This window comes from Tympanuchus pallidicinctus, unplaced genomic scaffold, assembly GCF_026119805.1.
Source record: "Tympanuchus pallidicinctus isolate F22 unplaced genomic scaffold, pur_lepc_1.0 scaffold6, whole genome shotgun sequence".
Lineage (NCBI taxonomy): Eukaryota > Metazoa > Chordata > Aves > Galliformes > Phasianidae > Tympanuchus > Tympanuchus pallidicinctus.
This window is the reverse complement of record NW_026294780.1, coordinates 6,971,466-6,984,892: the sequence shown is the minus strand read 5'-3', so window position 1 is coordinate 6,984,892 and position 13,427 is coordinate 6,971,466. Positions and strand designations below refer to the sequence as shown.

The 13,427-nt window shown below is 39.7% G+C and overlaps 1 protein-coding gene across 3 annotated transcripts in view; it reads right to left on the bottom strand.

Moving 5' to 3' along the window:
• Positions 1-13,427, bottom strand: part of SLC9A7 (solute carrier family 9 member A7) — a 67,284-nt gene that overhangs the window by 30,081 nt on the left and 23,776 nt on the right. For all 3 annotated transcript variants that reach the window (XM_052664825.1, XM_052664822.1, XM_052664823.1), the window contains exons 2-7: positions 7,712-7,911; positions 6,305-6,382; positions 5,605-5,681; positions 4,558-4,670; positions 3,169-3,274; positions 2,737-2,883 (exon numbers count right to left, since the gene is read on the bottom strand). In XM_052664825.1, coding sequence (XP_052520785.1) covers positions 2,737-2,883; positions 3,169-3,274; positions 4,558-4,670; positions 5,605-5,681; positions 6,305-6,382; positions 7,712-7,911 — 721 coding nt within the window. The remainder of the gene's footprint in view (positions 1-2,736; positions 2,884-3,168; positions 3,275-4,557; positions 4,671-5,604; positions 5,682-6,304; positions 6,383-7,711; positions 7,912-13,427) is intronic.

The window sequence follows — 13,427 nt, the reverse complement described above, 5'->3', positions numbered from 1 at the left end:
TTAAAAACAATGAGGAGCGCTACTTTCACAGGAAATTCACAGGCCCTGGGAGGTCTGCAGCTCACAACACTCTTTGTGATTCTTGCAAGAAGCATTCAGTTGGCCCACAAGACTCATTGGAAGCAGTCTCCCAAGGGCTTTGTCACAGAATACGGTGTTCACAGCCACAAGTGATTAACACCAGAGGCAAACAGCTGGCAGCATTTCAGTGGTTAGCACAAAGCACTCCTGAGCATGGCTACCTGCTCCCCACCCACACCACTGCTTCCTGTTGGCATTCCGCATGGCTCAGAGAAGGGAAGGGCTCTGAAGCACATATTCCAGATGCAACTTCAAACACAACCCTACTTTGCCAGAAGGCTGAACTCAAAACAAAAGCCCAAATCACGATCAAAATGTCTCCATGACTGCTGGCATTAAACAAAACATAAAACTCAGCATTTTCTAAATAGCTGTTACTCTCCACATGGTCCTTTTCGTACATAATCCATCTCCCTGCCATTTTTGAAGACATACACTTATACTACATGGATCACTCCTACCACCCAACAGACTTATTGTGTAATATCATACTTCTAAAGCAGCAACCACTCGAGCAGTACTTACAACCCATCTTCCACAGAAGACTTAGATAATCCCACTACAAATTTATCCAGTGCCTGACTCAAAAGGAATTCATGTATTTCCTTAGCAACTAGACAGTCACATCTGTTGCTCCATGGGAGAAGAAGAGGTGGAAGGTTGATCTCCTGAAGTCAGAAAAGGAGCCCCATTCGAACCAATTCCTCATTTCCAGTCTTTTCTGGCAGCCTTGTGAATCAAACACTTTATTTCTCTTGCCATTATAATGCAAGCAACATATCAAAGTAATTTACTAAATTCAAAATTAAGACTTGTGGTCATCATTCTGGAGGAAGAGGAGGGTGATAGAAAGGGAAAAAAAAAAAAAATCACTTATTTTATTTATTTTATTTTAATTGACCAAATTGAAGTACTACTTCAAAATAATTACTTGTTTTCCTAATTTGAACATTAAAGCAAAGAGTTTTCTTTCTTTATTTCTTAGCTATAGCATTTTGGCTTCACTTCATTCCAGCCAAGTAGATTCTACAATTCAGAAAGAAAATACTAAATGATGCAATACTTTAAATGTTATTAAAAAATAATAATAATAACCAAAGGCTTTGAGGCCAAGACAGTTCGCTGAAAGCCAGAACAAGTTTCAATATATTGTCTGCAATGCACTTGCAAAATAAGTATTCTGTCTATTTTTAAAGGACAGTGCATGACTGCATGAATGCCCTTTGCTGGTAGAGAGGTATGGTGATGGGTACTTCACAGCTACGACAGAGCTACAGAACATTGCTTGGGAGTAAGGTTCTATTAACTTCACTCATGACTGAAGTTACAGGTTCTAACTAGCAATGACTAAAATGCACATTTACTGTTACTTTCTACATTATTATACACCATTAAGTAGTTTTCCAAAATAAAATAGTTAAAATTGTATAATTAAGCAACAGTTTATGCATTTTTATGCATTTATTTTTAAACCAGAGGCTGTCTTGTGAACAGCATCCTTCCTACTAGTCTCATAGCACCCTCCTGAGCAAAGCATTAGAAACAGCAAGAACCAATTGCTGCTTTAGAACATGATTTTACAAAATGGATTTGAAAGTATTCCAGCTGCAATTAGAAGCAGCTCAGAAAACCAAAACCACAGCAACAGCATTTGAGCAGCTAGACCTATAGGTGGCCAATGGCTTAAAAGCCAGTTTAAGAATCATCATTTTGGGTCACATCAACCGTAGAACAGTGGAACTGGAAGACAAAACACGAAAGCATCACAGCACACATTCATTCCTCCTTATATCTGAAAAGTTTCCATTATGCAGGATACCATTGGGCAAATCTGAGCGGTGTGCCTGTAACTAAATACAGCTGAGGCACTACTGCTTAAGATAAAGAATCACTGGTTCATTATTATTGTGCAAAATATCACATTTTACCCTTTCTTGGTCAGTTTTCAGAAGCCTAGGGAGATCAAAGCAAGCTGAGACACACAGAAATATTGTTATCCTTCTCAGTCTAAAAGCAAAAAAAAAAAAATTGATTCTTTTCCCCTCCAGGAGAAGAACCACAAGCTTAAGATTTACAGCCATAGCCCAAAGCAGAACCCACACAGATTGCTCTCTGAGCGCTTCAGAGTTCTGATCAAACTAAATAAGTGTCAAGAGAGCAGGACAGGTCATGCAAAGCACACAATGTCATGATGTTAACTCTGACAGAGGTACAGTCTTTTCCAAGCTGCATGACAGATTTTCAGCGAAAAAGTTTGAATGAGAAACACTCAGAAAAACCTCATTAGGGTAACAAAAAAAAAAACAAAAAAAAAGCTGAAGACAGAACAAAACACCAGTTATCTTCCAGTTGCCTTAAAAACTACTTTTCATAATTACTAACACTGAATGATAGGCCATCTATTTAGAGCCTCTTATTGACCTTAAACCTTTTGGCAGTACACTGCATGCAGAATTAATAAATTGTTAATACATCTGGTATGGCCGCAGTTATACTGGAAAGAGCCATTTCTGTGGGTATCTTTCTATAGACAGAGTTAAATCTTCACACTCAGGTTGAAATAAGCTAGAGTCACCATTGCTACAGCAGGAAATAGGTGAGCACTGCTCGCACCTGAACGTGGTTTCTCATATGGAGGAGCTTAACATATAAAAGGATATCAGAGCTGTCACTACTCCTGTCACTGCTCCCATCATGAAAGAACCACTGAATATTCCTAGGAAAACACCAACTGACTTGAAAAATGCTGCTGCATCAAAAGCATGGGTGTTTTCACCTGTTGGCTGGTAGGCAACTATGGACCTAGGAAGAGAGTAACACAACAAGAAGTCAGAAGTGGCAGCAGAATGGTTTCAATCCTTAACAGCAGAAAATGAACAACGGAACAGACCAACCCATACTGAAGGCAATTTTTCCTTCTGGTGTGTGTATGCCTGAAGAACCTTGGCAAAGGCTTGTGATATATATTGTCAAGTTCAAGGAAATAGTCTTAATTTAAAACAGCATGTCTGAAATTATTTTTTTCCTCAGAAAAAGCATTTAAAGCAGTTAAGTAATTTCAGAGTAGAAATTCAAGTAGCTACTTACGAAGATAATACAATGGCAACAGCATCATTCAGAACGCTCTCCCCGAACAGAAGAGCATAGAGATCAACATCAGCATGCAGCTCATTAAATATTGCCAGCACGGTAACTGCAGGAAAAAAAAAAAAACAAACAAAAAAACCATACTGGATGACTTCAGGAACAACTGAGAGCTGAGAAAGCAGACTTACCAGCTTGCCTTAAGCAATAAAACACAAGAACTGAAGGATCAAAATCAATCTGGGAAACAAACTAGCCATGTTTATCTTCAGGTAAACAATTCCGCCATCAGTTTTAGGGTAGCCTCTTTAGGCAGGAGCTCTGTGCCCTCCCACATGCACAGCATTTATAGCAAAGCCCCTATGATGCATTGGCACAGTGCAGACAAAATACTTCTGTTATTTCTTGTAGAACGCTCTGCTATTTTTTGTAAAATGTGTTCCATATAAGATAACCAACAAAAATGTTGTGCTGCTCTTGATGTGTGGATTGTTGACATAGCTTTGTTGTTTCAATCATTGCATCAATGGCTGTAAATGTTCCCCAAAGCATACCTTGTGCCTCAGGAGCGTGCATCTGCACAGGATATGAAATGGACAAGACTGCTAAATATTTACAGCAGTCCTTTCAAAAAAGGCTCCAGTCTGACCTGAAAGAATGATTTCAGATGTTCCCATATATAAGCTTCAAAAATCAGATGGCAGTTCTTTGCACAAAGGCCAAAACAGTGTGCAGCCATAGCCTGCTCAGAGCTCAGCTCAATTACAGGAGCTACTTCCCATTTTCACAACACACAACACTGAGCACATCAAATAATCTGTTTTAAATGTCACAATTCATACTTCAGAACACCATCCCCTGGCCCTGCTCTTCCACCAACTCTCCAGACTGACTTGGCAAGCACAGACACCTTTGTGAACGTGCTGGATTTAGAGGGATAACTCAATTTTCTGCCAAAAGCTCAAACTACTTTGCAGAAGAGCATTCTTCTCTTTGAACTTGTATAGTATGAACTTCATTTGAAGAAAAAAAAAAAAACCCTCAAATATAGCTCTGAAAAATATCAAATGTCAGATGCAACAAAGACACAGAAGTCCTGATATCCAATATAATTTATTTTCAGCCCTAAACTTGAAGCATGCTAAAAAAGAGTCCGTTGGGGAAAAATAATTAAAATAATGTATAATGAACAGGAAAGTTGGATTTGCCCTCAAACATACGATCACATAATCACCAAACTGATGGAATAGCTTTCACAGCACCCAGAACATCAGAGATGTTAGAATAACATCAAAGAAAATAAAGAATTATTAATATATTCGTGTTATACAGCCAACAATCCTAGCAACAGGATCATTTTGCAAGGTCATTAAAAATTGCTCAGCAAGCTACCTGGATCAGTGGCAGATATTATCGCTCCAAAGAGGAGGCAATCTGTATAATAGAATTTATCAGAGAGCTGTCCCACCAACTTCATTAGTTTCACAACCCCATACATGAGATTCCTGAAGAGAAAGGATAAAACAGTCCAAGTCAAACAAGTTAGTATATTTCAAACAAGCAAAGGAAAACCAAAAGCAACAATATTTCAGGTGGGCTTTGTTACATTGGAGCTCTGTGGGACAGTGCTGCAGTCTAAGCTCTGAAATTAAGGCCTCCTCTCTTCTCTAGGAACTGAGTCAAGAGTGAGACATGATCCAGCAAACATAAAGCAAGCACAGCATGAATTCTGTTCATACAACCAGCACAAACTCCACAGGCTGCTTCCTTTTTCCACCACAGCAAACATTTTCATGCTCAAAATTCCCCTCGGTAATGCTTCTCCCAACACAGTACAAAGAGAAAAAGCTTTGAACTGAGAATAGCTTTTAAGGTATTTCTGTGTAGTGAAATTGAAAGATGCAAATCGAAGTCACCTATGCAAACTCAGTACTATCCTGTACTTCAGAATATCCATGCACCAAGAACACAATATTATCTGTGTGATTGTATGCAAGTGACTAACATGATTATCTTAAACCGAATGTGCACATATATATAAAGTGATATACATATTCTGATCAGAGAGGGAGAGACAGAATGTGCACATGCAAAATGGAAAGGACATCTCCAGAAATTTGATAGCTAAGACTCTATTACAAGTAGTGCCTACAATTCGGAATAAAGTTAATTCTAACAGAAGTCTAAAAAGGTTTAATTTTGGACTACAACATAAGATCAAAAACTGGACACTGCTCTTTAGTAGTCTGGACTTGTAAAGTGATTCAAACTTGACAGTATTGTTTTGTTATCAGTGTTGCTTAGAAGTCAGATCTCAGCAAAAGTCATGCTTTAATTTTGAGTGGGAGAATCAGAAATAACATTCAAACAGATCACTAAATTAAAGCTATCTGAATGGCTCAATGAACTCAAGGGACAGATATCACAAATTTCACTTACCCAATGATAAAACAAGAGACTGCTGTTCCTAAAAAGGCGTAGGCCAAAATCGACCCCAAATTCCTGAAAAAGTGTCTCTGTATAGAAGAAATGAAAGTTTAAACAAGTTTAAAAAAAAAAAAAAAAAGTTAAAAACACAGTGCATTGCATTGTTACACTTGCATTCATTGCCACATTCTAGAGAAATCCTTCAATTACTGCAATGCAAATTCTGTCCAACGAAATTTTGGTAAGATGTATATACGTAGGATATACAGTAAGTAAGACTTAGTTTCAAAACTAAAAACATACACCACATGAGTAATTTATGTCATCTTCTAGTGAAACAACAATCTGGGTCCTTTCATTATCCAGAGTCTGGAACACCCCTACTGGAGTTGAATTTTGACTCTACTTCTCAATATAATGTACTGCACTTTGGACATTTAACAGTTCATAGCAGCATATCTTTTAGCTCAAATGCAGCTAATGCACAAAGGAAAACAAATTAGCAAGATTAGATAGGGTGCATATACACACACGTGTTTATATCCATGCATATATAAAGTATTTTTTCTTAAAACAGGATGACCTAACCTAATCTGTGAAGGAAATCAAGATTTTTCTTACTGATGTATACAAATGATTGAAATGGAGACTGCTCTCCTGAACAGATCAGTCTCCCGTGAAGATATTTTCCACAGAAGATGATTACACTTACCTTCTTCAGGCTATAACCAGCATGAAAAATAATAGGAGGCAACAGAATGTTGAAAAAAACTTCTGGGTCAAATGTAACCTAAAATAATAAACAAATAAAATGTGAAACAAATTAGGAACAATCACACACTTTATGTCTTTTTCCTCTTTCATTTTTGACACTTACTATTTTTAAGTGTTGAAATAACAGTCAATTGGCCAAGATGACCTTTCAAATTACTGTTTAGCCCTATAAAGACACGACAGCAAAAAACTGCAGCTCTCCATAGGGAACAGCACCTAGGAAAACAACCTTTGCTTTCATCACCAGTGACAGTCCTGCAACACTTCCAAACATGGTCCCTTTTTTGAAATAAAATTAATTCTAATGGAAACGATGCTGGAAAATGTATCTAATTGCACATGACATTCATGTATTTGCAGATGAAATTATATTTAGACATTCATTTGTTGTTTGGTTATTTTTTTTTCCCTGAGTCTAGCCAGCGTACTGTTATTGCCAGCCAGTCAAGTCACGTACAAGTCTGGTTTTCAGGAAGTGGAATCACCATCACTTCTAAGTGTTCCAGTGGATGCTGCAGGTATCCGTGGAAGACTATACTGGACAAAGGAACAAAACCAATCATTTATAATTCAAACAAGACCTGCACATACGTGAGACTAGACCTAGTGAAGACTAATATGAGAGTGTGCACCCAGACTGGGGCTCATATCAGCTCACTTCACCTGTCTATAGCAGACAGGTACACGTATAAACAGCCACCTTCACAGTCATTCAGAGTCATCCTCGTCATAGTTACTGAAAGTATTTTTAAGACACAATCCTGAAGTGTCAATTCTGTACTTAAAAGTCTAGCTTTGCTACACAGCTACACACTGAAGAGATTTAATTCCTGCCACTGAATAAAATAAGAAAGGAAATAGCAGATCTGAGCAACAGTTGATAGATAAGTTTTGTTTCTAATATCAGATTGTTTAATTTGGTGGATTACAGGATGCAACAAGCAACTATTTCCTGAAAGTAAGCAGATTAAAAAAAACCAAGGAAATAACACCAAGAAGCAATGAGTATTCATTTCCTTCTATACCTTACATTACAGAAGGTAGCATCAGGCTCTTCCTGCTCTGCTGGTTTTCATGAATTTTATAGATATTAGAAGTGTACACTAAGACTCCAGCAGCAGCCAAAGGCTTTGGAAAAGTATTACACTGTGGCAACAGAACACAGTTTTGCCAGCATCAACACAGTACAAAAGGTGCTTCTCAGTTAAGCATTGAGGTGCTGTTACCACCAAAAGCACTGACGTTTGATACTACCATTGAAGGGAGTCGTAGATTTAAGAGCATTCAAGAAGGAGAAGCACGCAGCCAAACAGCACACATCCACAAGAACTGGCTCTACCCTCACCTTTCGCAACATGTCATTTTGCTCCACGTTGTGAATCTTCCCAGGACTTATTTCTCCTTTGAGCGTATATTCGAAGAACTTCCCACTGACGTTGACCAGCAGGGTTGTGAATGGCCTGTCCTCCTGTGAGCAGCTCAGCGGTTTATCACGGCCGCTGGAAGAAGGAGTGCCGTATCTCAAGATTACCCCGACAATCAGGCCTGGAAGAAGAGGATTAAAAATCCATGAAGCTGATTTGACACTCCTGTACCAAGCTTCTGAGTTTGGAGTGTCAACTGAGGTGTAACGCAAGAAGCTTACGTATATTTTGCAGTGAATGGCTACTACCAGTTTCCTGCAAAGGAAGAGAAGACCCAAGCAAACATGCTGATACTGATGAATTTGTAAAATCTGGTATCTGCTCAAAGAGACAAACAAAACACTCACTTTCATCTCTCTTCTTCCTCACCCTCATTCACATCTCTCCAAAAACTCCGAATTGTGCTGCAGGCTGACAACTGGGATATAACAAACATTTTACCTCCTTCTGAGCAGAACTGAGTAGGATATAACCAAATAACTACTGAAAATACACAATACTGAATACTGAAAATACACTTCACTGAAACTATTCATTGTAAAATACCACAATACAGCTGCAGCAATAATGCAGCTTTCTGCCTGACAATTCTAAGCAAGCCAACAATGGCAGTTGCACAATCTCCTGTGTATTTGCAAATTTTGCAACTAAAGTTCATACGGTGTGCATAAAGAAGTCAGCTGCGCATCTTTTCACTAAACAGAAATAAAACAAGGTAAAAAAATAAGCAACCACAAGAGGCACGAGACATGCTATTCAGGAATATAAAAATAATTACTCAAGCAGCCTAAAGAAAATCCAGCCAGAAAACACTATCAGTAAGATGAGCATCATTAGCATGAGCAATCAATTAATTAATTAAACACACGTAACCAAGTGAACAATGCCAGGAATCAAAACAAAAAAATATTGAAGAAATATAAGCTTTTAACTGACACTGTTCCTTTTACAACGTACTGTGAAAAACAACTGTCCAGCCCCATAGGAGGAATGGGAACAATAGTCAGAGTAGTTTTGGCCTGAGAAGTACACAGATTGATACCTCCTTTAAGTCTTCCCTGTCATCTTAAGATAATTTGCAATTTAATCCCTGTTGCAGACAGATGAAAGGTGATGATGGGTGACTGTCAATAAAGAAACGGTCCTTCTGTTGGCAGGACAGTAGTTAGAGCTGGTTTTGCTCTGTGACCCCCACTCTGCATCCACAGATCTCTTTCTCCAGATGGTGAATAAAGTTAATAGGTATTAACAAGAAAGAAACCACACATCACCAAAAAATGTAACTTTTTGGTATATATATAAAGAGTAATTGAACTGTAATGAAAAAAAAAAACACCAAACATAAAACAAAAAATACCAACTCCCCATTCTCTTCAGAGTAGAAAAACAGTCTTGATGTAAAAGAAGGTACAATACAATAGCTGTGACACTTGAGTGGGTGGTTATTCTCTGGTCCCCAAGAGAACATAATGGCAACAAGATCATTAAAAAGTAATGAGAAGATTAAGATGTATTTTATTTAGAAAACAGACTATTTATTTACAAAAGTATGTACTCAAGGAGAACACAGGGAAGTAAACTCTTCAGCAAGACAAGACTACTTACTGACATTTCAAAATGTTGACAATTTAAATACAGAGTTTTAAAGAGCATATTCCATACAACCCCAGAGTATTTTACAGCTACACTTATCTGATGCAATAAAAATGCAGCTATGCAGAAAATGACAGGTTATTGCCAGTCAACTTCAAGCCATTTGCAGTGCCAATTATGGCTACAGACATTTTCCACAAACCCCACTAGTCAGATTGACAAAACTTACTTATTGCTCTCACTCCCCTCATCTCTAGAGAGGGCTAGGCTCACATAATACATCAGGAAGATGTTCAGCCTTAGAAATTCAGCTAGCCAGCATCTGCCAAAGCCCTGCAGTAAATCAGAAGCAACAAAGAAAACTCCACAGATTAGTTTATACACAATGGTGGCCCAAAACCAGCTCTGTACTGCTACTAAGCTGAGAACATTGAGGAGGATAGACTTAGCAGCCTAAGGCTCAGAGAGCATCATTCAGTGAATTCATTGCTAAAGCAGATGGGAAACCTTGTTGCCATTGTATTAGGAGGATGCACTACAGAGTAGGATGTGATTATATGATAGAACTGGACATAATTCACTCTTACATTTTCTCCGCTATAATAAAACATAGCTATTATTTTAAGTCTGGATTCAACTACATGACAATTATATCCATAATTCACATTTAATGTTTGAAGTTAAACATACTTTAACCATCAGTATTCCATGGTCTGGCTACAACAGCTGCTGGGAAATATCCTGTTTTGTACCCTTCCTGCTGATAAAATATCAAACTGGACATCCTTCACATCAAGCACCACACAGTTTAGGAACATCCGATCCCTGCTGTCAGGCTGCTATCTTGCAACTCCTCCAACAACTGCAGGAAAAAACATCAGGATGCAGCCGAGACTGAAGTCTGCAGCTACTGCTTTCCTCGGGGTGGCCAACAAGAAGGTAGGAGGCCGTAAGAAGCAGTGGCAGCTAGTCAAGGGAAGGTGCTGCTAGGGCTCAGTCCTGCTTAGAACTGCACAGGGCTCAGTCCAGAAAAAAAATAGGTATGAAAACATGTGGGGCCCAAAATGGCCACACACATCCTACAGCAAGCGTCATCAGAGAAAAAACAACTAGGCAACTGGTTGCTCAGAAGATGAGTCACAAGAGTGGAACAGATCCCTAATCTCACAAAGCACAGGCATGCTGCTATAGTTATCACACAGTCCATAAAGAGCAGGTTCTGAGCATTCAAGTGAAGTGTGCCAGCCAGGCACATTTGACAGAAGTGAGCTGCAGAGAGCCTCGAGTCATTAACATTTTTCTAAACAAGCTCAAAGTCCTTACGGAAAACCGTAGGGAAGCATTTATGGTTCCAATGAACATCTGCTCTTCTACACACTAAAAAGTTCCTGGGCTTGTTAGATCACTTCTACAGACTTTTTTCATCTGATGAAAAGGCTTATATACTTAGCCGTCCCCCAAGGTCCCAAACAACTAAAGACCTAAGAACTAGAGTGCTTTTTAAGCAGACGGAACAGCCTGATTTACAGCTTCAGAAAAGATGCCCTCCTAAGCTGCCTGTCATCATGTGTTATACAGAGGGCAAGTTCATCCTTTATAAATTCTCTCTAGATATTTGACTTCAAGCATCTCTGGAACATTAGAGTCACAGCTGCAGAAAAAGAACAGAAGAGAATAAGACTTGGAACTGCTCAGTGGGCAAACCTAGTGAGGCACTATGCACTTACTTTAGCAGCTATTTCTAGGACAACACAAGCACAAATTTGGTACAGTACTACTGCTTATATAGAGGTGAAAGAAGGGATGGAAGTTAGGAATAAATACAAAAGTATCAGTATGCCAGTCCTGTGCTACCTTCATCTTGCACGGTCTCACTGATGAAGAGTTAATGAAGAATGTGGATCAATAGAGCAAATATTTGAATGCTTGAGAACATTTTAGCTCATCAAGATGGAAATCTGAAGAGACAAACTAAACCAGCACTACCTTTTACTGCAGGAGACAAAGAGCTACAGGTGAGCTATAAATACTGCAAAATTTGTTGTTTTGAGGTTGGAAGGGACCTCAAGGATCATGAATCTCCAACTCCCTGGCCACAGGCAGGGTCACCAACCTCCCCATTTAATACTAGACCAGGCTGCCCAGGGCCTCATCCAATCTGGCCTTGTAAAACTTTAGGGATGGGGCATCCACAGCCTCTCTGGGCAGCCTGTTCCAGCACCTCACCACTCTCTCTGTAAAGAACTTCCCCCTGACATCCAACCTAAATCTTCCCTCCCTCAACTTCAAACCATTCCCCCATTTTTCCCAATTTTAGAAAAGCCATAAGTTGCTTATGGTAACTGCTGCAAGGACAAGTTTGCACCACTGTCCTTAAGGATTCTCAGGAAGACTAATCTCAAAAATTAATACTTAATGCCTTGCCTTCAACGTGTGACTGGCATTCTCACTTTTAACAGGGAAAGTATTTATGCCACTACATTGACTGTACAACCTGCCTGATTGTGCAGCTGGTACATAAAGAACATTGTACTGGGGCATCCAGCACACCTCTGGACAATCTGTGCCAGGACCTTATCTCTCTTATTGTAAAAGCTTCTTTCTTAAGTCCAGTCTAAATCTCTCTCTTTTAGTTTGAAACTACTTCTTCTTGTCCTACAATAACAGACAAAGAATTAGCCCCCTTATTTTTTTTACAGTCCTCGTTAGGCCACTATCAGATCACCCCAGAGACTTGTCTTCAGCAGTTCAGAGAGGCACACATAATCCAGGCCAGAGTTGAGTGGCTCTTCAGCCAAATACCCTGCTGAAGAATTAGCCCTGAGATTTCAGGAAGCTTCAACAGCCGGCAAATTTCAGAACTGGAGGCATCTGCACTCCATGACACACAACTCAATCAGTGGATTCAAACTGTGAATCAGTGAATTGGATCAATGGGTGAACTAAAACCAGCTTAGATACTGTTTCTTTTGTCCTAGAAAAGGCCTGGGCACAGACTGCTATGGCTCTATCCACGTCAAGTACAAGTTGTTATAACTGTATTTCTGCCTGAAGGAGACTCAGTGGAGATCTTACTGCTGTTTACAGCTACCCACTAGGAAAACAGAGAAGAGAGAAACTTCAGAAAACGCATAGAATTAGGATCAACAGCAGCAAATGTATTGCAACACAAAGGAAGAAGAATAAGATTTAAAAAAATATAAAAACCAGCAAAGTGGATAAGCACCAGGATAAGCTGCCCCCAAAGGCTGTATTATCTCTATCCTTGCACGTAGCAAAGCTCACACAAATACACCCTAAGCAACACAGTCTGCAAGGGGCTGCTTTGAGCAAAAGGTTGGATGAGACCCTTGCCAGAGGCCCCCCAGCCTAAACTGCGCTGCAATTTGCACTCTTTCCTACAGACACTAAACCCCTCAGACAAGTACTTTATGCAAAGAGAAAGCACACACTAAGAGCAGCAGTTAAAAAAAAAAAAAAAAAAAAAAAAAAAGCAGCGCCATTGCATTTCAATATCAGCACTAAGCCAAACCATCATCTTGCTGGGTAACACCATCAGCAGAAGGCCCAGTTGCACCTTAGCACGCAGCCTGCTTCCCCTTCACAGCACAGCCAGGCAGGCAGGGCAGTGTATCAGTGTATCTCAGGCACCCCGGCACCACCTTTCTAGTGGACAGAAGTGATGGCAGAAGAAATACTTGAGAGTTAAGGCAAAGATGCAGGAAGGATTTCTCCTCGTATGAAAGTCCAAATTTGGGCCCCTCACTACAAGAAAGACGTTGAGGCCCTCAAACCTAGAGAAGGAGAACGAAGCTGTGAGGGGTCTGGAGCACAAGTCTTATGGGGAGTGGCTGAGGGAGCTGGGATTGTTCAGTCTGGAGAAGAGGAGGCTCAGGGAAGATTGTATCGCACTCTACAATGACCTTAAGGGAGACTGTGGTGAAGTGGAGATTGGCCTTCTTTCCCAGGACAGTAGGTAACAGCTTGAAGTTGTGCCAGGGGAGAGTCAGGTTGAATATTAGGAACAATTTCTTCTCAAGAAGA